Source organism: Aspergillus neoniger (assembly GCF_003184625.1).
Source record: "Aspergillus neoniger CBS 115656 unplaced genomic scaffold BO87scaffold_33, whole genome shotgun sequence".
Taxonomy (NCBI): Eukaryota; Fungi; Ascomycota; class Eurotiomycetes; order Eurotiales; family Aspergillaceae; genus Aspergillus; species Aspergillus neoniger.
Genome location: NW_020291161.1, coordinates 99,043 through 122,745, shown reverse-complemented (window position 1 = coordinate 122,745; position 23,703 = coordinate 99,043). Strand labels below are relative to the sequence as shown.

At 50.7% G+C, this 23,703-nt stretch overlaps 10 protein-coding genes across 10 annotated transcripts; 6 read left to right on the top strand and 4 right to left on the bottom strand.

The window, feature by feature from the left end:
- Positions 1–136: 136 nt before the first annotated feature.
- BO87DRAFT_379476 (H/ACA ribonucleoprotein complex subunit GAR1/NAF1) lies at positions 137–1,300 on the bottom strand. Its single transcript, XM_025624047.1, has 6 exons — positions 1,196–1,300; positions 1,079–1,126; positions 923–1,023; positions 718–863; positions 632–660; positions 137–572 (listed from the first exon to the last, which is right to left on the bottom strand). Exons 1-6 carry the CDS (start codon positions 1,236–1,238, stop codon positions 340–342), a joined length of 600 nt encoding a protein of 199 aa, XP_025476288.1. The 5' UTR covers positions 1,239–1,300; the 3' UTR covers positions 137–339.
- Positions 1,301–1,426: 126 nt separating this feature from the next.
- On the top strand, positions 1,427–4,262 carry BO87DRAFT_379475 (threonine--tRNA ligase THS1). The gene is made up of 6 exons (XM_025624046.1): positions 1,427–1,565; positions 1,630–2,068; positions 2,118–2,382; positions 2,436–3,011; positions 3,071–3,731; positions 3,787–4,262. Exons 1-6 carry the CDS (start codon positions 1,505–1,507, stop codon positions 3,939–3,941), a joined length of 2,157 nt encoding a protein of 718 aa, XP_025476287.1. The 5' UTR covers positions 1,427–1,504; the 3' UTR covers positions 3,942–4,262.
- A 160-nt stretch (positions 4,263–4,422) lies between these two features.
- On the top strand, positions 4,423–6,063 carry BO87DRAFT_379474 (glycosyltransferase family 31 protein). The gene has a single exon (XM_025624045.1). The coding sequence runs from the start codon at positions 4,527–4,529 to the stop codon at positions 5,958–5,960; it is 1,434 nt and encodes a 477-aa protein (XP_025476286.1). The 5' UTR covers positions 4,423–4,526; the 3' UTR covers positions 5,961–6,063.
- Positions 6,064–6,771: 708 nt separating this feature from the next.
- mpkA (mitogen-activated serine/threonine-protein kinase SLT2) lies at positions 6,772–8,641 on the top strand. Its single transcript, XM_025618140.1, has 5 exons — positions 6,772–7,124; positions 7,210–7,342; positions 7,410–7,476; positions 7,538–7,852; positions 7,907–8,641. The coding sequence occupies exons 1-5, from the start codon at positions 7,012–7,014 to the stop codon at positions 8,542–8,544; spliced, it is 1,266 nt and encodes a 421-aa protein (XP_025476285.1). The 5' UTR covers positions 6,772–7,011; the 3' UTR covers positions 8,545–8,641.
- A 716-nt stretch (positions 8,642–9,357) lies between these two features.
- Positions 9,358–11,478, bottom strand: BO87DRAFT_316321 (uncharacterized protein; the record flags this gene model as incomplete). Its single annotated transcript, XM_025619729.1, has 5 exons — positions 9,358–9,609; positions 9,664–10,112; positions 10,176–10,471; positions 10,524–11,243; positions 11,300–11,478. 5 exons carry the CDS (start codon positions 11,476–11,478, stop codon positions 9,358–9,360), a joined length of 1,896 nt encoding a protein of 631 aa, XP_025476284.1.
- Positions 11,479–11,676: 198 nt separating this feature from the next.
- Positions 11,677–12,682, top strand: BO87DRAFT_379472 (SDR family oxidoreductase). Its single transcript, XM_025624044.1, has 2 exons — positions 11,677–12,342; positions 12,420–12,682. The coding sequence occupies exons 1-2, from the start codon at positions 11,733–11,735 to the stop codon at positions 12,611–12,613; spliced, it is 804 nt and encodes a 267-aa protein (XP_025476283.1). The 5' UTR covers positions 11,677–11,732; the 3' UTR covers positions 12,614–12,682.
- A 1,406-nt stretch (positions 12,683–14,088) lies between these two features.
- On the top strand, positions 14,089–15,964 carry BO87DRAFT_461922 (putative pyridine nucleotide-disulfide oxidoreductase AMID-like). Its single transcript, XM_025629134.1, has 5 exons — positions 14,089–14,365; positions 14,440–14,781; positions 14,845–15,202; positions 15,251–15,558; positions 15,608–15,964. The coding sequence occupies exons 1-5, from the start codon at positions 14,158–14,160 to the stop codon at positions 15,649–15,651; spliced, it is 1,260 nt and encodes a 419-aa protein (XP_025476282.1). The 5' UTR covers positions 14,089–14,157; the 3' UTR covers positions 15,652–15,964.
- Positions 15,965–16,280: 316 nt separating this feature from the next.
- Positions 16,281–17,734, bottom strand: BO87DRAFT_379468 (TauD/TfdA dioxygenase family protein). The gene is made up of 5 exons (XM_025624043.1): positions 17,408–17,734; positions 17,258–17,352; positions 16,752–17,193; positions 16,595–16,698; positions 16,281–16,542 (listed from the first exon to the last, which is right to left on the bottom strand). The coding sequence occupies exons 1-5, from the start codon at positions 17,628–17,630 to the stop codon at positions 16,333–16,335; spliced, it is 1,074 nt and encodes a 357-aa protein (XP_025476281.1). The 5' UTR covers positions 17,631–17,734; the 3' UTR covers positions 16,281–16,332.
- Positions 17,735–18,851: 1,117 nt separating this feature from the next.
- On the top strand, positions 18,852–20,909 carry BO87DRAFT_316404 (putative MFS transporter; the record flags this gene model as incomplete). The annotated part of the gene is made up of 7 exons (XM_025619730.1): positions 18,852–19,097; positions 19,166–19,261; positions 19,334–19,618; positions 19,753–19,878; positions 19,938–20,033; positions 20,092–20,634; positions 20,673–20,909. 7 exons carry the CDS (start codon positions 18,852–18,854, stop codon positions 20,907–20,909), a joined length of 1,629 nt encoding a protein of 542 aa, XP_025476280.1.
- BO87DRAFT_145016 (Zn(II)2Cys6 transcription factor) lies at positions 20,857–23,416 on the bottom strand. The gene is made up of 4 exons (XM_025618139.1): positions 23,023–23,416; positions 22,444–22,938; positions 21,917–22,394; positions 20,857–21,865 (listed from the first exon to the last, which is right to left on the bottom strand). The coding sequence occupies exons 1-4, from the start codon at positions 23,325–23,327 to the stop codon at positions 21,059–21,061; spliced, it is 2,085 nt and encodes a 694-aa protein (XP_025476279.1). The 5' UTR covers positions 23,328–23,416; the 3' UTR covers positions 20,857–21,058.
- Positions 23,417–23,703: the final 287 nt, after the last annotated feature.

Here is a 23,703-nt window from a genome sequence, read left to right as displayed (position 1 = left end):
CGTCATTGCAAGGCGGTGTTGTCATGCGCCACACTATGACACTAGCCACTCTAGACCGTCGCTGAAAAAGTTTACTGCGCCACATTTGCCATCCAGTCATAGGCATTTTATGGCTTCTTCGAAGACCAGAACCAAATAATGAAAGAACAATATTCCGCATAATCGATCGTAGCAATACATGAATTGGATGGCTGAGATTCACGACAGCCTCTGCGTACAGAGAAGCAGCAAATTTTTCCTAGGATGCACAAGAATATAGAGACAAATAAATTCCTGTAAAAGCTCCCGTTTCCCATAACGCCGTAAGAAGACAGTACTACCAGGCAAGACAGAGACTGTCTACCGTCCGCGGAAGCCTCCACCACGAGGTCCTCCTCTGCCACCACCCCTCGAGAAACCACCGCCGAAACCACCACCGCCACCACCACGGAAGCCACCACCCCGGGGACCACCACGTCCTCTGGGAGCGCCGCCGCGACCACCACGCATGGGGGCACCACGGCCACCACCACGGCCACCGCGCATGGGACCGCCTCTGGCACCACCGCCAGCTCTCTTGGGCTTGGCAGCACCTGTATTCTGGTTAGAATCAAGCACATAGTATTGTTGCGCGAAGCGAGCGATATCATACCGGGAGCGGGCTTGGGCTTAGGAAGGAACCTAGTTTTGCAAAGTTAGTCATGTTTTAATCATGATCAACAACAGCATGCAACATACTTCTCCAAGGGAAGGAGCTTGTCGCCACCAATGTAGACCTTGTCACCAGGCTTGAAGGAGGTCGCGACAATTCCTTCCTGGGGCTTGATGGTGAAGTAGACCTGGTTGATGGGGCCCAGGACTTCATCGACCTTACCGATAGGGGTCTATTGAAAAATTGCGTTAGCGCATCGCGATTTGCGGAGAGTATCTGAGTCGAGCATACCTTGTTCTCGAGGTAGATGGGGGCGTTGAAGTAAGGAATCTTGGGGTTGATGGATTCGCAAACCATCTCGCCTTCGCAAGAATGCATGACAGTTCCCATCTCTAATTACTCCGCGTTAGTCCCAAACACTCCAATCGCATTTTGGCGTATAATTACCCAGAACTTGGGCAGGGGGACCGAGAGGTTGCTGGAAACCTCCGCGACCTATCCGACGAAATTTTCGTTAGCTCATACCCAGCACTGCGATCGACCTCTAATGTTGCTTGAGCTCACCTCCACGGCCACCGAAACCGCCACGGCCTCCACGGAAAGACATGTTTAATTGCTGTTGATGCGGTCGACCTGGATCTCGGAGTCCGGAGAAGTTTTCAAATGGTGGGAAGCTCGAAACGGTAAAGTGTCGCTAGCCGCAAGGGCAGTTTTCTGTCACGTGGCTCACCGCCTTCGGTCCCTCACTGTCGATTTGCGTTTCATGATCGTCCGATTCCTTAAGAGATAGTGAGTCAGACATCGTTGCTGGCCCTGCCCCTCTTCCCAGGTCTAATACTCCCAGGTCGTTCTTCAGACGTTTCTGGATACAAAATGTCTTCCGAAGGCGCAAAGGACCTTCCCGTCAGGCCGGCGGCCGACGCCAAACCTGCTGGTGAGCCACTGCCTGCCCCGCCATACGCTTCCCAAACCCCTCTTTTAACCTTCGAATGCGCCAGGTGACGGGCTCCCCGATTTCATTGTCGAACGTAACAACTTCTTCGAAGAACTCTGGCAACAATACCTCGAGGAACTCAAGAACAAGCCCCACCCGGAAATCAAGGTCAACCTCGAGCTTGGCGACGGAAACTCTATCGATGTCACCGCAAACGCCTGGGAGACCACCCCCGCACAGCTTCTGAAGAACGTACCCAAAGAGTTGAGCGCCAATGTTGTTCTCGCGAGGGTTGGAAAGGAACTGTGGGATCTGAGCCGCCCGCTCGAGGGAGATTGCACCGTTTCTTATGTCCCCTTCGATCACCCCGAGGGTAGGGAGGTTTTCTGGCACTCTAGCGCTCACTGTCTGGGTGAGGCTTGTGAATGCGAATATGGATGTCTTCTGTCCCACGGTCCTCCCACGCCCCAGGGTTTCTTCTATGACATGGCCATGCCGGAAAAGTAAGTGTGGGTGAGATAATGCGGAAGAGCTATACTGATAGTGAAATAGCCGCGTCGTCAGAGAGACCGATTGGCCGTTGTTGGACCGCCACGCCAACCGCATCTTCAAGGAGAAGCAGAGTTTCGATAGACTGGAGGTTACGAAGGAGAACCTCAAGAAGATGTTCGCGTACAGCAAGTACAAGCTGCACTACATCGACAAGCTCGTCACCGGAGAGAAGAGCACTGTCTACCGGTGTGGTACCTTGGTCGATCTGTGCAGAGGTCCCCATATCCAGAGCACCGGCAAGGTCAAGACCTTCAAGATCATGCAGGTGTGTATCATAATGAATCGATGCCTCGTAAATATATGGCTGACACCTCAAAGAACTCTTCCGCCTACTTCCTCGGTGACCAGTCCAACGACTCTCTGCAGCGTATCCGCGGTGTTGCTTTCCCCGATAAGAAGCAGATGTCAGAGCACCTGAAGTTCTTGGAGGAGGCTGAGAAGCGCAACCACGTTAAGCTGGGTAAGGAACAAGAGCTGTTCTTCTTCGACGAGGTTTCTCCAGGATGCCCTTTCCTTCTCCCCAACGGTACCAAGATCTTCAACGCTCTCCAATCCCTTTTGCGCTCCGAGTACCGTAAGCGCGGCTACCAGGAGGTTCAGACCCCCAACATGTATGATGTCGGCATTTGGAAGACGTCTGGTCACTGGGCCCACTACAAGGATGACATGTTCAAGCTTGATGTCGAGAAGAGGGAGTGGGCTCTGAAGCCTATGAACTGCCCCGGTCACTTTGTGCTCTTCGGCCACCGCGAGAGAAGTTACAGAGAGCTTCCCCTGAGAATTGCGGACTTTGGTGTCCTGCACAGAAACGAGGCATCTGGAGCCCTGAGCGGTCTCACTCGTGTTCGCAAGTTTCAGCAGGATGACACCCACATCTTCTGTACTCAAGACCAGGTGAGTTTTCACGATCGGGCTCGCATCCTGTTGAATAATCCGGAGCTAACACTGTAAAGATCACGTCTGAAATCGAGGGTCTGTTCGACTTCCTGCAGTCCATCTACGGCCTTTTCGGCTTCACCTTCAAGCTGAAGCTCTCCACCCGGCCCGAGAAGTATCTGGGTGAGCTCGAGACCTGGAACTACGCAGAGGAGCAGCTCAAGGCGGCCATGACCAAGTTCAAGGGCAATGACTGGACCATCGATGAGGGTGATGGTGCCTTCTACGGTCCGAAGATCGATATTACCATCGCTGACGCCCTCAAGCGAGAGTTCCAGTGTGCCACCATCCAGCTTGATTACCAGGCTCCCATTAACTTCAAGCTCGAGTACATGAGCAACGAGAAGGCTTCTGCTGATGCCGCTAAGGAGGGTGAGGCCAAGCCCAACGAGCCTGGTCCTGGCCGTGCTCGCCCGGTCGTTATCCACCGTGCTATCATCGGCAGTTTTGAGCGTTTCCTTGGAATTTTGATCGAGCACTTCGGTGGCAAGTGGCCTTTCTGGATCAGCCCTCGTCAGATCCTGATCGTGCCTGTCATGCCTGCTGTCAACGACTACGTTGAGGAGTTGCAGACGATTCTCCGCGGCGATAAGCTGAACGTGGACATCGACCTCAGCGGCAACACCATGCAGAAGAAGATCCGTACTGGACAGCTTCAGCAATACAACTTCATCTTCGGTAAGTGACATCTGAATCCTGCTTTTCGTGGACCTGCGCTGACAATATGAAATAGTTGTTGGCGCTTCCGAAAAGGAGAGCCGTACGGTCAACATCCGTAACCGTGATGACCCTGCCACCCAGAAACAGGGCGTGATGATCCCTCTCGACGAGGTCCGCGAGAAGCTCCGGGTCCTGAGAAAGGAGCGGAGACTGGTCAACGCTCTCTAAGCGAAACATCATTTTTCTTGCATCTGATCGTTTGCATCGCGGGTTCTGAATTACGTGCTACGAGATCTACGTGTCAATATACCATGACTTAGATACTAGATCGCATAAGAGGCGATGTCGGCAGTGATGAGAGATTAGACCCGGAGATTAAGACGAAGCGAGCGCTGCGTGATGCTGTGTTTCTTCCACGGTGATTGAGTATAGCCTTTGGGGTAAAAGTTCACGTATATGGCGGCAGAGGATATTGTTTAGAATTGCAAGGGCGTTAGAGCTAGCTATTGATTGTTAACTGAGCCTCAATCCATGAATTATTTCATTTAAGAAGCGATTCATCTCCTAAGAAAAGGGGTAAAGTTTGGCCCCAAGGGCTGGCCGCCGATTGCGTTTCGGATGTCCGACCGTCCATTCCCGAAACGCGAGCCAGACTGCTCGGACTTAATGTACCACGTTTTACTTCTTCCCAATTCAACTTCCACTCCTTGAGGACCGAATCACGCCCTTTCTGACCGGGGTGAGGATGATCCTTGTGGTGCACACAATCTCGCGTACGGGAAGACTCAATCGCATCACCGTCATGACTGATCCATGATGGCTCCGCCGTTGCACCGTCGGTCATGGCGCCAATCAAGGGCGTCGGCACTAATCATCGCCACGGCCTTTTTCTCCGCAGGCTTCATACTATTCTTCTACTCCAGACCTAGCTATGTTGCTCCAATTCCCAATCTCGAGTCCAGTCCTTCCCTAGCTTCTCCCGATGACACCAATCCTTGCTTTGTGGATCTCGATCTTCTCCGACAATACTCCAGTACCGCCACAGTACAATATGCTAGGCTCGAGATAGCCGTGACACCTACGGAAAACTTCACTGGTTATGCGGATACTCTTAGCACGCGCTTTCCGAAGTTTCGCACCGTACACCTAGACACCGAAGCCCATCGAGAGACTCTGTCGCCGGAAAAATGTACTGCCACCGTGACCATCGAGGGGCCTCAGCCCAGTGCACCCCCGGACGCATCTCATATCATATTCGGCCTATCTACATCGATTGATCGCTTGATTGACTCCCTGGATGCGTTTGCGCATTGGGCTGCGGGAACCAATGCGCAGATCTTGGCTGTGGTGGATAGTGGAGGACAAAAGAAGGAGGCTGAGAGACGGGCGCAGGCGCTGGGAATTCGGCTTACCATCGTCGAGGAAGATAATGAGCGCTTGGATCGATACTTCTATCTGGTGCAGTACTTGTACAAGCACAAGGATAAGTCCACCCAGTGGGTGGTTATGATGGATGATGATACGTTCTTCCCGTCAATGACCCGGCTGGTGGATCGGTTGGCCACCTATGATGCCTCAATGCCTCAGTATGTCGGTGCTGTGACGGAGGATTTGCAGCAGATGTACAGTAGTGGCTACATGGCATATGGTGGTGCAGGGATCTTCCTATCTATTCCGCTTCTCGAGCAACTCCAGCCGTGGTTCGATGAATGTTACGTGTTCAAAGGGGGTGGTGACCACATGCTCTCGCAGTGCATCTATAAGCACACGAATACTAAGCTCTCCTGGGAGCGAGATCTTTTCCAGCTGGATCTCCGGGGAGATGCGTCAGGATTTTACGAGGCTGGGCGGGCTCAGCCTCTCTCGGTGCATCATTGGAAGTCTTGGTTCCAGGCTGATATGGCGGCTCTCAGCAAGGCGTCCAGCATCTGTGGCGAGGAGTGCTTGCTCCACAGGTGGCTCTTACAAGATGAGTGGTATCTTGTCAACGGGTTTTCCGTGATCAAGTATTCGACCGTGTCAGACGATCCCTTGGCCATGGAGCAGACCTGGAATGCTAGCCAGTATACTGGTCCGAATCCGTTTACTTACAGTCTGGGACCACTACGCCGCAAGGATGAAAAGAAGATTTCCTTTCGGATGAGAGATGTAGTGCAGGAGAAGGATCGAGTGAAGCAGGTTTATGTGCATGAGGTGACACCTGAGGAGGTGGAGGTGTTGGAGGTGGTTTGGAACCATGCTGCATAGGATGACTGTTTGATAAGATACTCATAGACGTAGAGATACACACAGATACATATGTAAGATACCGTATACAGATTATTCTCCCAGAATATGTGATGATGAAGACTATCTTTTTGGAAGGGAAGATGTAAAGTGCCTCAGGCACCAGATCATCGGAGCAGATCGCGATGGACCCGTTGAATGAACCCACCTTGTTGTATGAAGTATTCCGTAGAGGCTCCTGCATTTGCACCCTCGCGACGCCGTTATGGAGACCAATGCTCGCTAATTAGTTGCATTGCTGTCTTCCTATGGGCTGCAACTCCTCCTACATCTCCGACTATGAATGGTTCCCCTCAATTGCTGCAAGCTGCGCGCTTCGCAGGGTCCAATCAGAAAGCAATGTGCGTTGCCCGTCACACCTCGTCACTTTCAACGAACTCCATCTCCCATGTTCTGTTGATTTCTCCTGTCGGTGGTGGGTATTAGTCTCTCGTTTTCTTCTTTTTCAGCTTCAGCCTGTTAACATTCTTCGAGTCTGTCTTGCCGTGTCTCTGCTGATCCCGCAATTCCAGCTTCTCCTGTTTCAGAGTAAATCCAGACCCTCCCGGACATTGGCGGGGCGCTTGACCCAGACGACGGCCTGACAGACGCCATTCCTGGTGAATTGATTGACTGGTTCTGTACTTTCAACCCGCCGAGCTTGTCTGGAGAAAAAGTGACAAAGAGAAAAAAAAAAAAAAAAAAAGGGAAAAAGCAACCAAAGCCGGAGGGAATTTTCTCTGAGAGAGACAGAGAGAGACGCCTAAATCCACCAGGGAAAAGAAAAGAGAGTCAAAAACGCACCGCCGGGCCAGCCCAGCGCCTACTTTTTTTGCTACAATTAAGTGACTTAACTCAGTCACTACCCCACCTGGTGCCATCCATCGGAACAACTCTCTCCCTACCTCATCGACTCTCCCCATTCGGCCTCCATAACTTCCCCTTTACTTCCCCCGCCTTCCCTCGTCTCGCTTCCTTTTTTCTTTTACTATCTTTCTTGTTTGTGTTCTTCTACTTTGTACGCGTGTTTATCATGGCCGACTTGCAGGGTCGCAAGATCTTCAAGGTCTTCAACCAGGACTTTATCGTCGATGAGCGCTACAATGTCACCAAGGAGCTGGGTCAGGGCGCATACGGCATTGTTTGGTAGGTTTGATATTCTCCGATGGAGTCACTCATCCTAGAGCATTCGCTATCGTTTCGATGGATCTCATTGTTCTAACAATATCAGCGCCGCGACAAATGCTCACACCGGTGAGGGTGTCGCCATCAAGAAGGTCACCAACGTTTTCAGCAAGAAGATTCTCGCCAAGCGCGCTCTGAGAGAGATCAAGCTGCTCCAGCACTTCAGAGGTCACCGTAACGTGCGTTATCCTTTCACTCCTTCCGGTGATTGCTCCGAGCCTCGAGGCTGACGTGAAGATGGCTTAGATCACTTGCTTGTATGACATGGACATTCCCCGCCCGGACAACTTCAACGAGACGTACCTGTACGAGGGTGAGGCTTCTTTCTGTACCTACGGGTTTCATTTCCTGCTGCTAACTTCATATTTTATTAGAATTGATGGAATGCGATTTGGCCGCTATCATTCGCTCCGGACAACCCCTCACCGACGCCCATTTCCAATCCTTCATTTACCAAATCCTCTGCGGTCTCAAATACATCCATTCGGCCAACGTTCTGCATCGTGATTTGAAGCCCGGAAACCTTCTCGTCAACGCGGATTGCGAGCTGAAGATTTGCGATTTCGGTTTGGCCCGTGGTTTCTCTATCGACCCGGAGGAGAATGCAGGATACATGACGGAATATGTCGCCACAAGATGGTACCGTGCGCCGGAAATCATGCTGAGCTTCCAGAGCTACACGAAAGCCAGTATGTGTCCCTGATAACCCCCATACCCCGACGCTGTAGCTGATCAATGCCCAGTCGATGTTTGGTCCGTGGGTTGCATTCTGGCCGAGCTGCTGGGTGGCCGGCCCTTCTTCAAGGGCCGTGACTATGTCGACCAGCTTAACCAGATTCTCCACTATCTGGGTACTCCTAACGAGGAGACTCTGAGCCGCATCGGCTCACCTCGTGCTCAGGAGTACGTTCGCAACTTGCCGTTCATGCCCAAGATCCCCTTCCAGCGCCTGTTCCCCAACGCCAACCCCGATGCTCTCGACCTGCTCGATCGCATGCTTGCGTTCGACCCGACGTCGCGTATCTCGGTTGAGGAGGCCCTTGAGCATCCTTACTTGCACATCTGGCACGACGCCTCGGATGAGCCCACCTGCCCGACAACCTTCGACTTCCATTTCGAGGTGGTCGAGGACGTGCAGGAGATGCGCCACATGATCTACGATGAGGTAGTGCGCTTCCGGGCTCTGGTCCGGCAGCAGTCGCAGGCGCAGGCCGCCGCGCAGCAGCAGCAGATTGCCCAGCAGACCAACGTGCCCATCCCCGACAACCAACAAGGCGGATGGAAGACGGAGGAACCGAAGCCCCAGGAAGCGCTCGCCGCAGGCGGTGGCCACCACAACGATCTGGAATCGTCGCTGCAGCGGGGCATGGATGTGCAGTAGGGCACTACTAGTTCCAATCTGCCGCTGCCTTCTTCAAATACAGTGTACATGTGTTCAGTTTATGACAATGGTGGTGAGGAGAGGCCTGACTCTTTGAGACGGATTATAATCATTATCGTTCCGGAAGTCGCGGGCGTTTCCTGGACTACCTACCGCTGTTATACGATATTATCGATATCGCTATCTATCCGTTATGCTGTCCTGTGTTATGCCCTTACTCCCTGTCTGCTGGGATTATGAATTCCTGAAATGCAAAACGTACGCTCTTGGTCGGCTGTTCTCATTGGATGGATTTTTTTTTGTCATTGATTACTATCCCCCGTTACAGAAAGAACTGGTTCTACTCGCATCCGGGAAGTGTCATTTTGGAGACATAGTATCTTCGCCGGGAAACCTGCTGCTTTGCAATTGAGCGCTGATTCGAACACGGTCTGCCTTGGTTGAATGCCTGATTCAATAGATAGAGTAGTCTGATAAATAGCATTTTGCTTCTCATCCCCCAATTCGTCACTTGCATGTATCAGCTAGTGTATTCTACCCAGCACCCGAATCTTTTACAAGCACTGCAGGTTATAAACCAGCCATAAGCATGACCGGTTATCATCGAAACCCTACCTATATACTTTCTAAGTAAAGAACCATCACGCGATCTTTCACCAGAAAACCCACCCGCACCGGAAGATCCGATTCCACCCGCGGGAACAAAGAAAATCCCAGCAACTGAAAGCTCACAAGATACCAATTACCAAAGTACATAGAGCTCGATCATGATCGACCAAGTAACTAAGTAACTTAACCACAGTAACTTCCCAACTACCCAAACCCCGTCGTAAAATCCCTCAATAGCGCATCCCACTGAATATCATCCACATTAAACATACCCTCCACATCGTCATACATACTATTACCATCATTATTATCAGGCATCCAGTCCTGGGATACCATCTCACCATCAACCTCACCCCTACTAACATCCAGCTGATGATCCGTACAAGTAGTCGCCGTGGACAACGACGTAGTATCCTCCACCCTTAATGTATCTCGTCCCATCACCAACCCCCTAACCTGATAAGGATAACACCGCGCCAACAACCGCATCTTCGAACAAAGACTCCCTACCACGTCCATCTCTTTGTCTGTGGCGGATAATATCGGTTTCCCCTGTTCATGTTGGAGCTTGGTTTCTAGTGCTGTGGCTAGCGAAGTGACCAGGTTGGGGTAGTCTGCTGTGGTAATTATGGTTTGGATTTGGATTTGGTCTTGGTACGGTGTTGAGGAAGAAGAAGAAGAAGTGTGCTTTATAAGATTGAGAAGTGCCAAAACAGCAGTGGGGATGTATCCCACTGCGGCGCAGATACGGGCGTTCGTTATGACGGTTAATTGGGGGATCTCTGATACGGGGAGGTTCGCGACCATCTGGATGAGTTCCTTGCTTCGTTGGATGAGAATCATCAGCATGGTTGTTCGGATGATGGTCGTGGCGGGGTCTGTGGTCCAGAGGTCTTCGCGGAGGGATGGGTCGTCGAGTCGCATTTCGGTGTATTTGAGTTCGGTGGTGAGGGCGGTTGCTAGAGGTTTGGTTATTTTTCATGAATGACTATGGGGGAGTGGTAGTGGGTGGTATTAGGTACCTGTTAATGGAGGGCAGCTTGGGAGGTCTTTCTCTATGGATGTCCGTAGGTTGTCGAATTGTCGCTGTAGAGAGCCGCGCGTGACTTGCACGAGGGCACTTCCGCCGGTTGGTGGCATCGAAGCGTAGACTTCGTCCATCGTTGCCATGAATGACTGTAGATGGATGAATGGTGCGATCCAGCGGTCTGATGGATACTCGGTGGTAGTGGTAGTAGATGATGCTAGACTCTTGAGGCATACGTCAATTTGACTATCATGCTTCATGGTAATAGGTCTACCCAGTGTGCCACAGAACCTATCAATATACAATTAGCATGAAATCGCGTATAGGGCAAGCAGTCACTCACCCAACAGACAACCAATACGTCCCCAACAGCGCCCTCTGCTCATCCACACCCAACCCATCCCTCCTATGCAACCCCAAATCATGCACAATCGCAACACAAAGCTGAATCAACAGCAACAGCCTTGGATGATACTTCTCAGCAGGATACGTGTACCACGCACAATGAACCAACAATCCACGAAGCAACTCGAGATTCCTCTCAGACCGGGCTACAATCCTCGAGGTAACATGGTTCATAATCTCCTCAGCGACGATCTTGCGCAGAGGGTGCGCACTGCCCATCGTCGCAGCGACGACACACAAGAATAGAAACGGCTCTTGAACCCTGAGTCGATCGGCTGTCTCGCCGTGCGGGATCAAAACAAACGGGAATTTGGCAGCGAAGTCAGCTTTGAAAAAAGTGAGCATACGCTCGGCCTCAGCTGGACTCAAGAGCCCTCGGTCTACGAGTGATGGTTGGCCCGCGAGGACAGAGCTGGTTGATGGATTAGGGCCATGGGATGGGTCTTTAGCTGCGTCTAGCAGCGCGGCTATGTCTGTGTCCGTTGAACTTCCTTGGGAGGAGGAATCATGAGAAGATGTGTGCAGGTCTTTACTGTTAGTCGGTAGACTATCATTAGTAGAGGTATCAGGCGATAATGTCTGTCCGTTCTGCTGTTGCGTCAAGGTAGCCAGCTGGGACAAGAGCTGGTCGACTTTCTTCTCTAGGAGCTCTACACGGCTGCATTCTTACTGGTTAGCACTGTAAGTATCATTTGTCTTTAATAGAGGGAGTACCTCGGTGCAGCCTTCTGTCTCTGCTTACGCTTTGTCTGCGGAAGGTCAAGGTACGTGCACGACTTGCCTAGACGAGCGCACCGCTGGCACAGGTTGGCAGACTGTGGCGTACACTTCGCCTTGGCGGTGGTGCACGCCACGCATGCTCTCCTTTTGATTGCGGAGATTGGGGAGCTCATGATGTCGCATCGTGAGGAGTCGGGAACGGGGGAAACGGAGCGGCCGGTTGATGAGGTTGCTTACTCCCGCTTGCTGACAAGGAGTAGTAGGACCGGGGGATCGGATCGTCCGGTCGGGACGGTTGGTAATCCGCCAAATGTATATAAATGTCGACGAGTATAGCGACAGAATAACGCAATAGCATCAGACAGAATTTACTCATTTGATACTACTAAGATTTATTTATTATTACATTTTATATTCAAGATCAGCAATGTCCTCATACGCCATCACCGGAGCCTCCAAAGGCATTGGCCGCGAATTCGTGCGCCAACTCGCCGCAGACTCAACCAATACAGTGCTGGCAATCGTGCGAAACCCTGAATCAGCCGACATTTCAGATCTCGCCTCCAAGCACTCCAATGTGCACATCATCAAAGGCGATGTCACGGACCCAAACTCCATTCTGGAGGCGGCCACAGCCGCAGCTGCCATCACGGACGGCAAGCTCGACGTGCTCATCCACAACTCCAACGCCGTTGACATGGATAGCATGGCCTCTACCCCAAGCCAATTGCCATTTGATGCTCAAGCGATTCAGAATATATTCAGCCCGTCGCTCAACACAGCTATCTACGGCGGTATATGGGCGACGAACGCTTTCCTTCCCCTGATCGAGAAAGGAGCGCAGAAGAAAATCGTTCACATCTCTAGCGGCATGGCAGATGTAGACCTTATCAATAAGGCTGGTGTTAGTAGCGGTGTTGCATATTCTATTGCAAAAGCTGGGTTGAATGTCACGGTTGCGAAGTATGCGGCGGAACTTGCGCCTAGAGGAATTAAGGTGTTGGCTTTGAGCCCCGGATGGGTTGACACGTGGGAGGGTAAGTCAATTCCATTGCTCTGACTTATTTGTCTTTGGACTGTAAAGCGGGAGATGCTAATGTAGTCGGTGACACAGGGGAGAAACCCGCTGGGGTGGTACACGCGAATGAGCTCCTGCTGAAGATGTTTCAGCTAGTTGAGCCTGAGCTCAAGGGGCAGATCCAGCCCGAGGAGAGTGTTAGGAAGTGTCTCCAGGTGATTGAAAATTTGGATGCTGGGTCTAGCGGGCTGTTCGTAAGTCATAATGGGGATAAGTCAAGGTGGTTTTGAGTATGTGAAATGTGAATATTGCATGAGTTGTCGGGCTGAATTAAACGCGCGGTGACGTACATAGGCTTGGGGGTTAGTAGTGTCTTAACTATTTCAAAATCGAGCAAATCTGGCTTTCCTTAATATTATTTGCAGTATCTACGGCTGTAGATCGAGTGTGGGACCAGCGAGGCAGTCCCAGCCCTTGCGGCCCTGGCCTACCTGATCGACAGTTTGCGTTCTATGATCCCGCATTTTCTCGGTCATGGCCTTTTTAGCTTGAATTACTCTTTGATCTTCATAGCTAGTAGATGCGCTAGATTAGGGAGACCCCAGAATTGGGCACAAAAGGTAAAGCCAGAAGCAGACGTGGTTACTGTCAATAGGACGCGATTGGAAATCGATTCATCCATAAAGCCCACCTGTATTACCCTTGTGACCAAACGTATGAATCTGCCCCTCTCCAAGTATAATGAGCGGCGGCGAATATTTCTCTTCTCTTGCTGCCCTCTTGCGCAAACACTCAAGCCGATGCACAAAGCAAGGGAGGCGCCGAGCACACAGCCAAGAGTTGAAATTTCGAAGGAGCCCGTGGCACCTCTTCAAATTCCGAGTTCGGGAATGACTGTGACACCCACCTTCCATCTGATAACTTTATCGAGAACTGATTGGGAGAGAAAGAAGGAGGGGCAGCCAGAGTTGCGAAAGTAGGCGAGCGGCGCTACTCTAGATTAGGAAAGAATGGCGGCAGGTGTGTCAATCTGGAATGCAGAGGCGGATCAGATAACTTTTTTGTTTTCCGACCCGGGGATGCCAGCGCAAAACGAAACACCTTTTTACATCATTAGTGTCTGTGAATCCGAAAAAATTATGGCAAAGCTCACTTGTATAAACCTACCCTATTCTCTGTATGATTCTCACAGCTGAAAATGTAGAACTTCGGGTTCCCTGGACTATCAACTCACAAATTCTCCGTTCCGATCTCGCTGGCGTTCCATCTGATAAGATGACCCCCTGTGGAGAGCGGCCCCTATTGGCCGCCGAGGACCCATTTCTGGCAGTGCCCGGAATCACACGATCCGGTGTCGAATATTCCATGTCCTCCGGATCACCCTGGATCACGGGTCTTGCTAGAAATATACCCAATAGACTACCTAACTAGTAGGCACGCCGTGGTATGCCGCGGGAAATGACACTTCGTACACTTTCAGTCATCTTTCCCAACGGTGGAGTCTTGAGCAGCAAAATCGGCATATACGTCAGTCTGTGCCAGAGTTTCGGTTCATTCGGTGATAGAAATAGAAATAGTTAATTTCTCTGCCTTTTCTCAGCGCGGATATTGACCAATATAATCGGCTCCACCGTTAGTGAACCGGTCCCGCGGTCTCGGCTCCTGTGGCCTCCTCTTTCGCCGGAGTTATTGCGGTCTCCGTGCTTAAAGGCAGCTCTACTCCCGGACTTTATTCCCTCTGGTTTATTTTCTGTTGACTTCTCACATTTTGCGTGCTCTGCCTTGCCCTCTTCTCAATCTCCGCTCTTGTAACACCTGCACCAAGCGTTCCACAATGCCGTCTGCTACAAGCATCGCATCTTTCACGCGACAGTTCCGTGTCTTGGTCGTCGGGGGCTCATACGGTGGCTTGACCGCAGCCCTGACGTTGCTTGACCTATCTCGCGGTCGAGTAGCCCGTTTCAACTCGACTCCAGATGCACAGCCGCCGCAGAGACAGCTTCCCATCCAAATAACTGTCGTGGATGAACGTGACGGTTTCTGTAAGACTCACCACTGATCTGGCTCCCCCAAAGTCTCCGCGGCTCACATTGCTAATGCGTATTCCTTATTGTAGATCACTTAATTGGATCTCCTAGAGCCTTGGCATCTGAAAATTATGCATCGAAGACCTGGACAAAGTTCGAGGACATTCCGGCCTTGAGGTCCCCGGATATTCGATTTCTGCGCGGTAGTGTGAACTCCGTTGACTGCCAAAGCAAAGTGGCCCGTATCCTTGACGCCCACACCAAAGAAACACGAAAGGAGAAATACGACTTCCTGATTGCTAGTTCAGGACTGCGACGTGTCTTCCCAACCGTCCCCAAATCTCTTCGCAGGGATGAGTTTGTGGAAGAAGCCAAGAAGCACGTAGGTGATATCCACAATGCCCAGGATGGAATTGTGGTTATCGGAGGGGGTATGTAGCTTGACCCTCGTCGTGTACTTTGAACATTGTATGACTGACCGAGGACAAACTTAGGCGCTGTTGGTGTTGAAATGGCAACTGAGCTCAGACTTCTTCATCCCAACCGCAATGTCACGTTGATCCACTCTCGTGATCGTGTACTTTCAGCAGAACCTTTGCCGGCTGAATTCCAGGAGCGTGTGGGATCCATTCTGCGTGAAGCAGGCGTGAAGCTCATTTTTGGACAACGAGTCCGCGACATCACAGCTATCGAGACCGAGGGAGAGCGACGTCTCTGGAAACTTGAGCTGGCTGATGGAAGGACCATCTATGCAGGCCATGTCATGAACGCCGTTTCCAACTCTGTTCCCACAACGTCGTACCTACCAGAAGAGGCCCTAACTGAGGAAGGCTACGTCAAGATCCGCCCATCGTAGGTCCCCCGGAGAAGGACCATTGAAACAAAGCTAACCTTAGGTAGCACGCAATTCCCCAAGAACCTGCAGAACGCCGATTCCCATTTTGCCGTCGGTGATATGGTTTCCTGGTCAGGAATCAAACGTTGCGGGGCTGCAATGCATATGGGCTATCACGCAGCAGTCAATGCTCATCAGCTCATGCTGTCGGAGGATTCGAACTACAAGCCTGAGTTTATTAACCTCCAGGAGGTACCTCCCGTCATGGCGCTCTCCATGGGCAAGACAGCAGTCACATATACCCCGGATTCGGGAACGAAGGATGGAGAAGATGTCCATGACGTTATGTTCGGCGAGGATATGGGTTATAGCAGTGAGTGATTCTGGTTCCTCATCTATAATCATTGTCTAACATGATGCAGTTTGCTGGAACTATATGAGAATGTCTGAACCTTGTCAGGCATAATGCACCCACACATGACGCTTCACTTCAATCCGACAGATCGGGTATCTGTCGCCTTTTTGCGATTGAGAGTCTATTCAGACTTTTCGTCACTATCTCATACTGTTAGGCATACACAGTTTGCTGGCTAACTGGCACTGCCTAGTCGGCGGTTATTGTGGGACCGGGCTCTGGCGTTTGGACTTTGACTCTTTGGATATTCATGAATTGTCTGACATGACTCGTACTATAATTCGACCTGGGTATCCTTGCTTAAAATGTAACTGTATATGAAACATCACGAAAGCTGTTGTATGTGTGGTGCGATGAAGATAAGTAAGGCTGTTGCAGACACAAGAGATGTAAGACCGTCAGAAGACCACAACGGGAAGGAGGGGGTCAGCTGATTTGCAGGTCCAGCCGGAAGACATGACCTTTTTATAGTCGTAGAACTTGATGACACCTAGTCATCCTCTAACTAGCGTCAAAGCCAACGAGCACAAAAGTACAAGTCATACAAATCAAGGAGATACCATTGAAGACGGTACCATTGTTGGTATCGCTTTCGATTATTATACCCTTAGTCCACTTCACAATTCGAAGCCAGTCAAATGAGAACTAAGGAACGGAAGACTCATTATTATATATTTTATGGTACCCGCCACGTGAATAGAATCTAAAGTCCTACAAGACCAGGTTTCAGGCTTAAGCTTGAGCCTCTGCCAACGCCTGCTTCCTGGATTTGGACTGGAGGTCCAAGTACGGCGCTTCACCCAGACTGCAGACCCGGTCACCAGCCCGGGCTTCAGCGTAGTCATAAGTGGCGCAATGCCAGGTGGATCTGTTATCCCAGATGGCCATGTCATTCTTGTTCCACCTGAAGCGAACCTGCGCGTCGTGGTTTTGTGTGACGAGCTGCCGAACGTCAGTATACCAAATGCTGGTAAATAGGTTGTTTCTGACTCACATTGAAGAGATACTGCAGCAGCATATCGGACTCGTCCTTGGTTACCCCATTGATCCGTTTAGTGAATCCCTTGTTCACATACACGGACTTCCAACCGGTAACAGCTATAACCACATTAGCACTCTTATCTATTTTGGAGATGATGGTTGATACACACGGTTAGTCCGAACGACAGGATGAACCGCCTTAAGGTCTTCACCTTGATTAAGTGGTGATCCTCGGATTCCCTTGCGTAGGGGATTTCCCAGCCTGCGTGCTTCGTCATGGAAGAAGCTAGCATCGTGTGTGGCTGTCAGACCCTCTAGGAAGGCAGCCATCTCAGGAGACAGGCGGTCGTATATCTCGTATCCCGAAGCCCAGAGAGTGTCTCCTCCGGTTTCGGGCAGAGTGTGGATCTTGAGCATAGCGTAGTCCGAAGGTACACGCTCGAAACTGATATCGGTATGCCATCCTACAGAGGCGAAGCGACTCGTATCGCTGAGCTGGTGGGTAAGACCGCCTCCTTTCTTCTGCTTTTCGCTGCTGATAACACTGATTTGATCACCGAGTTCGCTGCCTTCTTCCGTCAAGGGGTGAACATGGAGCCCAGATGATTCGGGCTGTAGAGGGATATATAAGCTGTCTATTCCACTGACCATATCAGATATCGTCAGAATTACTTACGCAGCCAGCCAAAACAGTCAGCCTTTCGCCAAATTCTCTCATTTGCTGGGGTGTGACATCCTGGTCACGAAGGAAAACAACGCCTCTTTTCGAAACTGCCGATTGTCAGTATGTCATATTCCGCGGAATTTCAGGAAGCGCAAAGCATACTTGTCACTGCGAGGTCTTTGATAATCTGGTCGGAGTTTTCCGCCTTGAGTATATCGGCCACCTGAAGTCCTTTGTATTCTCTACCGATGACTGGAGTCAAATCTTGCTGGGTATATGAGTCCAACAATCCGGAGTATTGTAGGGGCTCTGAAAGCCGTGGACGGGACTCCTCGTGTCCTCCGCGGATTGTCGAGGTTGAGGCACTCTCGACGGCTGACGGCATGGTGATTTCTTGATTGACAGTGATCAATATGTTTGTCGCAAATGAAAGCGCTATCTTATGAAATTTAGGAGCAATTATTTCCGCGGCCTCCGACGGATTCACGGGTGACTATATACTAGCAGGTATACAGACTACACGAGGTCTCTGCGAGAATTACGACTGCTGCCGACGAATAATCTCCACTTTCGATAAGTGACGAGTATCGGGAACGCGAGAGAAGAGAATCATGGAAAGTCGATCGTTCCACCTCTACCCGACTGGCACACGAGTGGAATGATGCTATCTACTGCTTTTGTCATTTGTTCGCATGTTCCAAACTGTTCTACGACAACCCGACCCTGATTCCTAGCCGTCTGGTGACATGAATCATTTCCCCGCATCCAGCACGGTGAAAGGGTCTCGTCTTATCCCTGAGCGCCAGTCACAAGTCAACGGTGCTGTTATCGGCGGGGCATCGGCGAAATTTTCGGAGGAGGCTTGCATCCTGCCAGCTTGTGTCGCTTTAGTGCCGGCCGCTAAAATCGCCCTTCGACGAATGAACAGTGCTCTCATGAACGGGCTTGCCAGCTGCCTGTCCAGCTTCCCTGCGCATAGGCAAGACTGCTCTATGGTAACAACTATCAAAGTGTCAAATCTGGGGAAATACATAGGTTATCCGTAAGTGGAATAGTCCATCCAATCTCCCGAGCTTGCAGCAAAAAGAGCAGCATCCGGGGAAGCGCATCGAGGATCTTCAGCAACTGTCTGCAATAACAAGATGGGTATGAAAACTTCAACCGGACCCATCTTATTCGAGGCGATTCTCCGAAGCAACTAAAGGGTCATTGGCTATGAACTTCAGGGTGCCGCTGGGGATATGGCCAGGTTGCGCATATCAGGGCGCCCTAGGCGATGATGTGCTCGGTGATCCGTCTTGTGCAATCCGGTTAGTCTCTTTCTGGCTCAAAGGCATCGATTCAGTCGTAAAATCACCCCCGATATGGTTGGTTGGAAGAATAACCACATTGTCTTCCGCCATCGCGAATCGTATTGGCACTGCAGCCATCTCCGTAGTATGTATACTCCATACAACAAATCATGCCTTTTAAGGCATACACCATGAAATAAGTATATAAGTAGTTCATGGCATTTTCTCCCACGTTTCGCCTCTAGCCCTACCTGTGTCATTCCTCTGCTCTTCTCCACATCCCCATCATCCACATCCAGTGGTAAACAGTAACCATGCCCGACGACATCGAGCAGGGCTACAACAAGGGCACTGTCAAAGCCCACGATGTACTCGAAGACTCCCAATCATCCAAAGCCTCAATCGAAGTAGGACAGGAGCATCTCGCAGGCGTCACTCCACCCCACGATTCCTTTGAAGGATACCACCGCTTCGATCCAACAGCAACATGGACACCCCAAGAAGAGAGGAAACTCGTCTTCAAAACAGACTTGATGCTTCTAAGCTGGATTTGCTTCATGGTATACCCCCATCCCAAACCCTATATGTCTTCAATTGGACCAAATCTAACGACAGAAAAATAAATCAGTTCTTCGGCCTCCAACTCGACCGCGGCAACCTCTCCAACGCACTCACAGATCACTTCCTAGCAGACCTAAACATGACCACAGACGACTACAACAACGTATATAACCCCATACCCATCCCCATACCTTCCCACCATCCCACCTACTGACTACCCTTCTCCCAAATACAGGGCTCAACAATCCAACTCGTCTGCTTCCTCGCCGCAGAATTCCCCGTCCAGCTTCTGATCAAAAGATTCGGCTTCAAGCGCGTCCTGCCCGTCATGATGCTCGCTTGGAGTTTGGTCTCCTGGACGCAGGCGTGGATGACCAGCCGGGCGTCATTTTATGTGACGAGAGCCCTTATTGGTGCGTTCGAGGGAGGGTTTATCCCCGGTACGATTCTCTTCGCGACTTATTTCTATAAGACGAAGGAGTTGTCGGTGAGATTGGCGTTCTTTTGGTCGACGTTGAATGTAAGTTTTCCTCTATACTATTTAATGGTGTTGGAGATGGAGAAGAGAGAGAGAGAGAGAGAGAGAGAGAGAGAGAGAGAGAGAGAGAGAGAGAGAGAAGTGGAATGAGGGCTAATATACGATGCGTGATTCAGGTTGCTCGCATCGTTTCCTCCCTTCTGGCTGCTGGTATTCTGCAGATGCGCGGCGTTGAGGGAAAGTCGGGCTGGTTCTGGCTTTTTTTGATTGATGGGTTGCTTACGTTTGTTATTGGGTTGGTTGTATGTGGTCCTTTATCTTGAGGTATACAGAGAGGAGATATTTGCTAACAGCCAAATAGAGTCTCTTCTACCTTCCCAGTTCCCCAACGAATACCAAGAGTGTCTTGTTCCCCCGGCCGTGGTATTCTGAGCGCGAAGAGGTGATCATGATTAACGTAAGTGCTCATAAACCATAACTTTTTTAATTGAACGGAATCTGACTGACCCCAACAGCGCCTCCTCCGCGATGACCCCTCCAAAGGCCTAACGCACATCAACGAGCGCGCCACACTACACGACATCTTTGAAGCATGGAAAGACCCCTCAATGTGGGGACTCTACTTCATCGGACTAGTAGCCTATATTCCTCAAAGTCCCGTGCAGTCCTACCTCTCGCTCACCCTGACTCGTCTCGGCTTTGACACTTTCGACGCAAACATGCTGTCGATCCCGTCCGCCGCGTTACAAATCATTCTCATGCTTGCCGTTTCCAAAAGCAGTGATATCTTTGGCGAGCGGACGTTCCATTGCTTCTTCGGCGAGTTCTGGTCTCTGCCGCTGCTGGCGGCTTTGGTTGCGCTGCCGAATTATGGATATAACTGGGCGCGGTTTGCCGTTTCGACGATGATTTCCGGGTACCCGTATTTTCATCCGATTGTGTCGGCGTGGATTTCCGAGAATACGTTCGATGTGAAGAAGAGAGCGATTACGGCGGCGACGTATAATGTGATTGTGCAGATTGGGTCGATTATTTCTTCGCGTGAGTGTTTTGGCCCGGTTGAGATATTGGCAAGGTGACTGATTGTTGAACAGAGATCTATCGGACGAGTGATTCGCCGTATTATTACACTGGAAACAAGGTGCTGATTGCGCTTTGCGTGCTCTCCTTGGCGGTGTTTGTCGCCCAACGTGAATTTTTGCGGCATTTGAACAGACAAAAGGAGAGAAAATGGCAAGTCATGTCTCCCGAGGAGCGGGTTTTGTACCAATCTGACAGGGAAGAACGAGAAAAGGAAGGAAATAAGCGGCTAGACTTCCGCTTCAAATACTGATGAGACGAATGTATTATAATCAGACATGTTGGTAATGATAATCTGGACTTGGTAATTGGTTCCTCTGGGCAATATATGACTGAATTCGCTTTCAACAGCAAATGGGTATATTCAGAAAGGTGCTCATAGATTGATCGGGAATATTTTTACTAAGAAAGCAGAAATCCTTCGCCAGACAAGACTGCATCTGGGAAGTCATTGCTTGAAAAGTTGAGTTCAGGTGTGTACTGACCCTCCGGAATTTGCGAGATGAAGTCGTTTATCAGCATTTCAACGGAGCCAGAGGGTAAAGCAGGCGACAAGGAGGCGAAACTCATGGGTGTACTTCTCGCACCCTCCAGAGGTAGCGAGTATGGTAGCAAGTTGCCCAAAGAGGGGTCATAGACGCTTTGAGAAGATTCAAGTTGCGGTGGAAATGTTGACTCCGCAAACTCGGGGAATAGCATGTCTTCCAGTGGCTGAAGACCGTTGTACCCACTGTGCGCATGGTGCTCGAGACTAAGACTATCTTGTATATGCCCTTGGCCCACAGACTGCATTGTAGGGAGCTGAGTCTCGGTGGCGGTAGACCAATTATTGAGCGGGCTGATGTCGTCAGCTATGGGACCTGCAGCTTCCATTGCAGTAGTAGCCCGTTTATGGGTTAGGTCCTCTCCACCTGACGCAGAAGTTGTAGTAGCTGCAGGTAGCATTTTACTTTTAACTGAGGGTTGTGGTTCTCTTATTGGAGGTGATAAAGCAGGACCGCTTCTAGCCTGAGCATCTGCCATCTTTCTATACAGTAACTCAGCTAGCTCCTTGTTCCCCCCACCTCTGAAAGTGGAGAGAATGGAGTGTAAGCGGGCTAAAATACTGCTGGGGCGGCTTTCGGTATCCCAAGAAGGCGCCCGTGGCAACATTGCGAGGTCTATTACGGCATCGGCGAGTGAGCTGGCAATTTCATAGAGTTTCAACTCCTGAAGATCTAATCAGTGGTCATTCCTCTGGGGCTGCTGAAAGTAACATACCATACCGAGCCCGTGAGCTTCGATGGCCGCTCGTGGTAGTTGCGATACTATGTTCAATAGCTCCTTTGCGACCAAGATTGGAAAGGATGGAGAAGTGGGCCAATAAGTAGAAGACCCATAAGCGCTTTTCTTGGACGAAAATTTCCACAAGATCATGCGCATCCAATGTCTGGTAACGCAGAGGTCTGCCTTCTGCACGTCTGAAATATGGTCCAACAAAGCTGATCCGTCCTGCAGATTATCTTGCAGTAGCCTAAGAAAACGGCTGTCTAGGTTAGGAACTTCGCTGGACAGTGGCTCAAAGCCTCCCTTATCATCCTCGATGATGTCAAACATTTTTGACTGTTCGAACAGTCGGAACAGATTGAGCAGTTTCAGGAAGGCCGGCAGAACCTGGGGCTCATCATTCGCATCAAGCTCTGGGGTTGAGATATCTGTTCTCAAGACTACGGGGAGTTTGTGGAGTATGCAGACGCCGCTATGAGAACGTTAGGGACAATGACACAAAGCAAGAGCGGGTTCTTTACCGTTCGGTGACAAACAACAGCCATAACACACGGCGACGCATTTGTTGCTCTTCCGAGGGAAGGCCAGCGTATGAGACTTCTCGATGCAGGCACATCATCTGGGCGAGTGTAATAGCCTCCCTCAAGTACAACAGTGATTCGCTGGCGCCCGATTGGTGGTTCTCGAAGTATACATGAAGGAAGAAGGCCGTCCGGACATTGTTCAAATTGAGCCTTGATCGGTAATCGCAGGATCTGCGGGCCTTCATACACTCCGCTGCAAATGTTTCCGCAGTCATCGACTTGTCAGGGAGAGAACTTTGCCCTAGCCTTAACTGAGCGATTGTTGCCGCTGCCACAGCAGTTGCTAATGCATATGTCTCGTGGTCATTCTCCTCAACATCCTGTTGCAAACTGGACATGACACTTTCGACATCGACGATCGGCCAGACTGGATACATTCGCACGTGGTATATATAAAGCGGGGATGCGAGGACATTGGTGGGTATGCGAGATCTGTGTCGCTCGAAGTGTTAGACGGTAACAAGCACAATAAAGTGGCTTTCTGGCTGCACGACGCGAGCATGATCATTAACACACCTTTCCGATTTTGCACCGCATTCTCGCTGCACCGGTGTCGAGGTATGGTCGGTCTCCAAAATCTCCCCGCTCTGAGGGATCGAGGGTAGAGCATCATGTACCTCGATACCGCGTTGGGCTTGGTCTATTAGGTACTTGGTAGTTGCGCGCAGCTTCTGAGGACCACGAGGTTGCTGGACCCGGATGTAGGTACACTTGATGCGTGCATTGAAGCAGGACCGGCATGGCTGACCACCACCACAGCGAATCTTTCGAATCTTACAGCCGTCGCATGCTTTCTTCGTTATACTTGCTCTGGAAGACATCTTTGTGGTTGTCAAGTCGCAGGCGTAGCGCAGATTGCTTCGATTGAATGCATGACAAGGAAACAGGACGGAGTTGCGAGAAAAGTTGAACGGCAATGGGCTGTCAGTAGAGCCGAAAATCAGCCAGTAGCGTAACGCTGCATATCCCCAATGATGCGAGGAGACGATTAACCCGAGGTCATTGCGGGGCAAAGCCTACGCATTCGCTGACTGGTGCAGCTTGAAGCGACGCTTGGTGCAGACGTGGCGTATCCGAGTCGTTCGACGGAGCAGTTCTGGTTGACTCCGCTGCGAAGTTGCTGTATTGCTTGAATTGTGAATTTTGTCGAAAAGGTGTTGCAATGATACGATGAGGATGTCTAATGATAGCGGGTGA

Bases quoted from the DNA above. Each gene is read 5' to 3' on its own strand.
- BO87DRAFT_379476 (XM_025624047.1), bottom strand. From the start codon at position 1,238: ATGTCTTTCCGTGGAGGCCGTGGCGGTTTCGGTGGCCGTGGAG. The intron at 1,127-1,195 runs GTGAGCTCAAGC...TTCGTCGGATAG, and splicing joins CGGTTTCGGTGGCCGTGGAG to GTCGCGGAGGTTTCCAGCAA. The intron at 1,024-1,078 runs GTAATTATACGC...CGGAGTAATTAG, and splicing joins TCCCCCTGCCCAAGTTCTGG to AGATGGGAACTGTCATGCAT.
- BO87DRAFT_379475 (XM_025624046.1), top strand. From the start codon at position 1,505: ATGTCTTCCGAAGGCGCAAAGGACCTTCCCGTCAGGCCGGCGGCCGAC. The intron at 1,566-1,629 runs GTGAGCCACTGC...CGAATGCGCCAG, and splicing joins GGCCGACGCCAAACCTGCTG to GTGACGGGCTCCCCGATTTC. The intron at 2,383-2,435 runs GTGTGTATCATA...GACACCTCAAAG, and splicing joins AGACCTTCAAGATCATGCAG to AACTCTTCCGCCTACTTCCT.
- BO87DRAFT_379474 (XM_025624045.1), top strand. From the start codon at position 4,527: ATGATGGCTCCGCCGTTGCACCGTCGGTCATGGCGCCAATCAAGGGCG.
- mpkA (XM_025618140.1), top strand. From the start codon at position 7,012: ATGGCCGACTTGCAGGGTCGCAAGATCTTCAAGGTCTTCAACCAGGAC. The intron at 7,125-7,209 runs GTAGGTTTGATA...TAACAATATCAG, and splicing joins GGCGCATACGGCATTGTTTG to CGCCGCGACAAATGCTCACA. The intron at 7,853-7,906 runs GTATGTGTCCCT...ATCAATGCCCAG, and splicing joins CCAGAGCTACACGAAAGCCA to TCGATGTTTGGTCCGTGGGT.
- BO87DRAFT_379472 (XM_025624044.1), top strand. From the start codon at position 11,733: ATGTCCTCATACGCCATCACCGGAGCCTCCAAAGGCATTGGCCGCGAA. The intron at 12,343-12,419 runs GTAAGTCAATTC...TCGGTGACACAG, and splicing joins ATGGGTTGACACGTGGGAGG to GGGAGAAACCCGCTGGGGTG.
- BO87DRAFT_461922 (XM_025629134.1), top strand. From the start codon at position 14,158: ATGCCGTCTGCTACAAGCATCGCATCTTTCACGCGACAGTTCCGTGTC. The intron at 14,366-14,439 runs GTAAGACTCACC...TCCTTATTGTAG, and splicing joins GGATGAACGTGACGGTTTCT to ATCACTTAATTGGATCTCCT. The intron at 15,203-15,250 runs GTAGGTCCCCCG...AACCTTAGGTAG, and splicing joins TACGTCAAGATCCGCCCATC to CACGCAATTCCCCAAGAACC.
- BO87DRAFT_379468 (XM_025624043.1), bottom strand. From the start codon at position 17,630: ATGCCGTCAGCCGTCGAGAGTGCCTCAACCTCGACAATCCGCGGAGGA. The intron at 17,353-17,407 runs GTATGCTTTGCG...GACAATCGGCAG, and splicing joins CAAAGACCTCGCAGTGACAA to TTTCGAAAAGAGGCGTTGTT. The intron at 17,194-17,257 runs GTAAGTAATTCT...ATCCCTCTACAG, and splicing joins TGACTGTTTTGGCTGGCTGC to CCCGAATCATCTGGGCTCCA.
- BO87DRAFT_145016 (XM_025618139.1), bottom strand. From the start codon at position 23,327: ATGTCTTCCAGAGCAAGTATAACGAAGAAAGCATGCGACGGCTGTAAG. The intron at 22,939-23,022 runs GTGTGTTAATGA...CGAGCGACACAG, and splicing joins TGCGGTGCAAAATCGGAAAG to ATCTCGCATACCCACCAATG. The intron at 21,866-21,916 runs GTATGTTACTTT...TTAGATCTTCAG, and splicing joins AAGCTCACGGGCTCGGTATG to GAGTTGAAACTCTATGAAAT.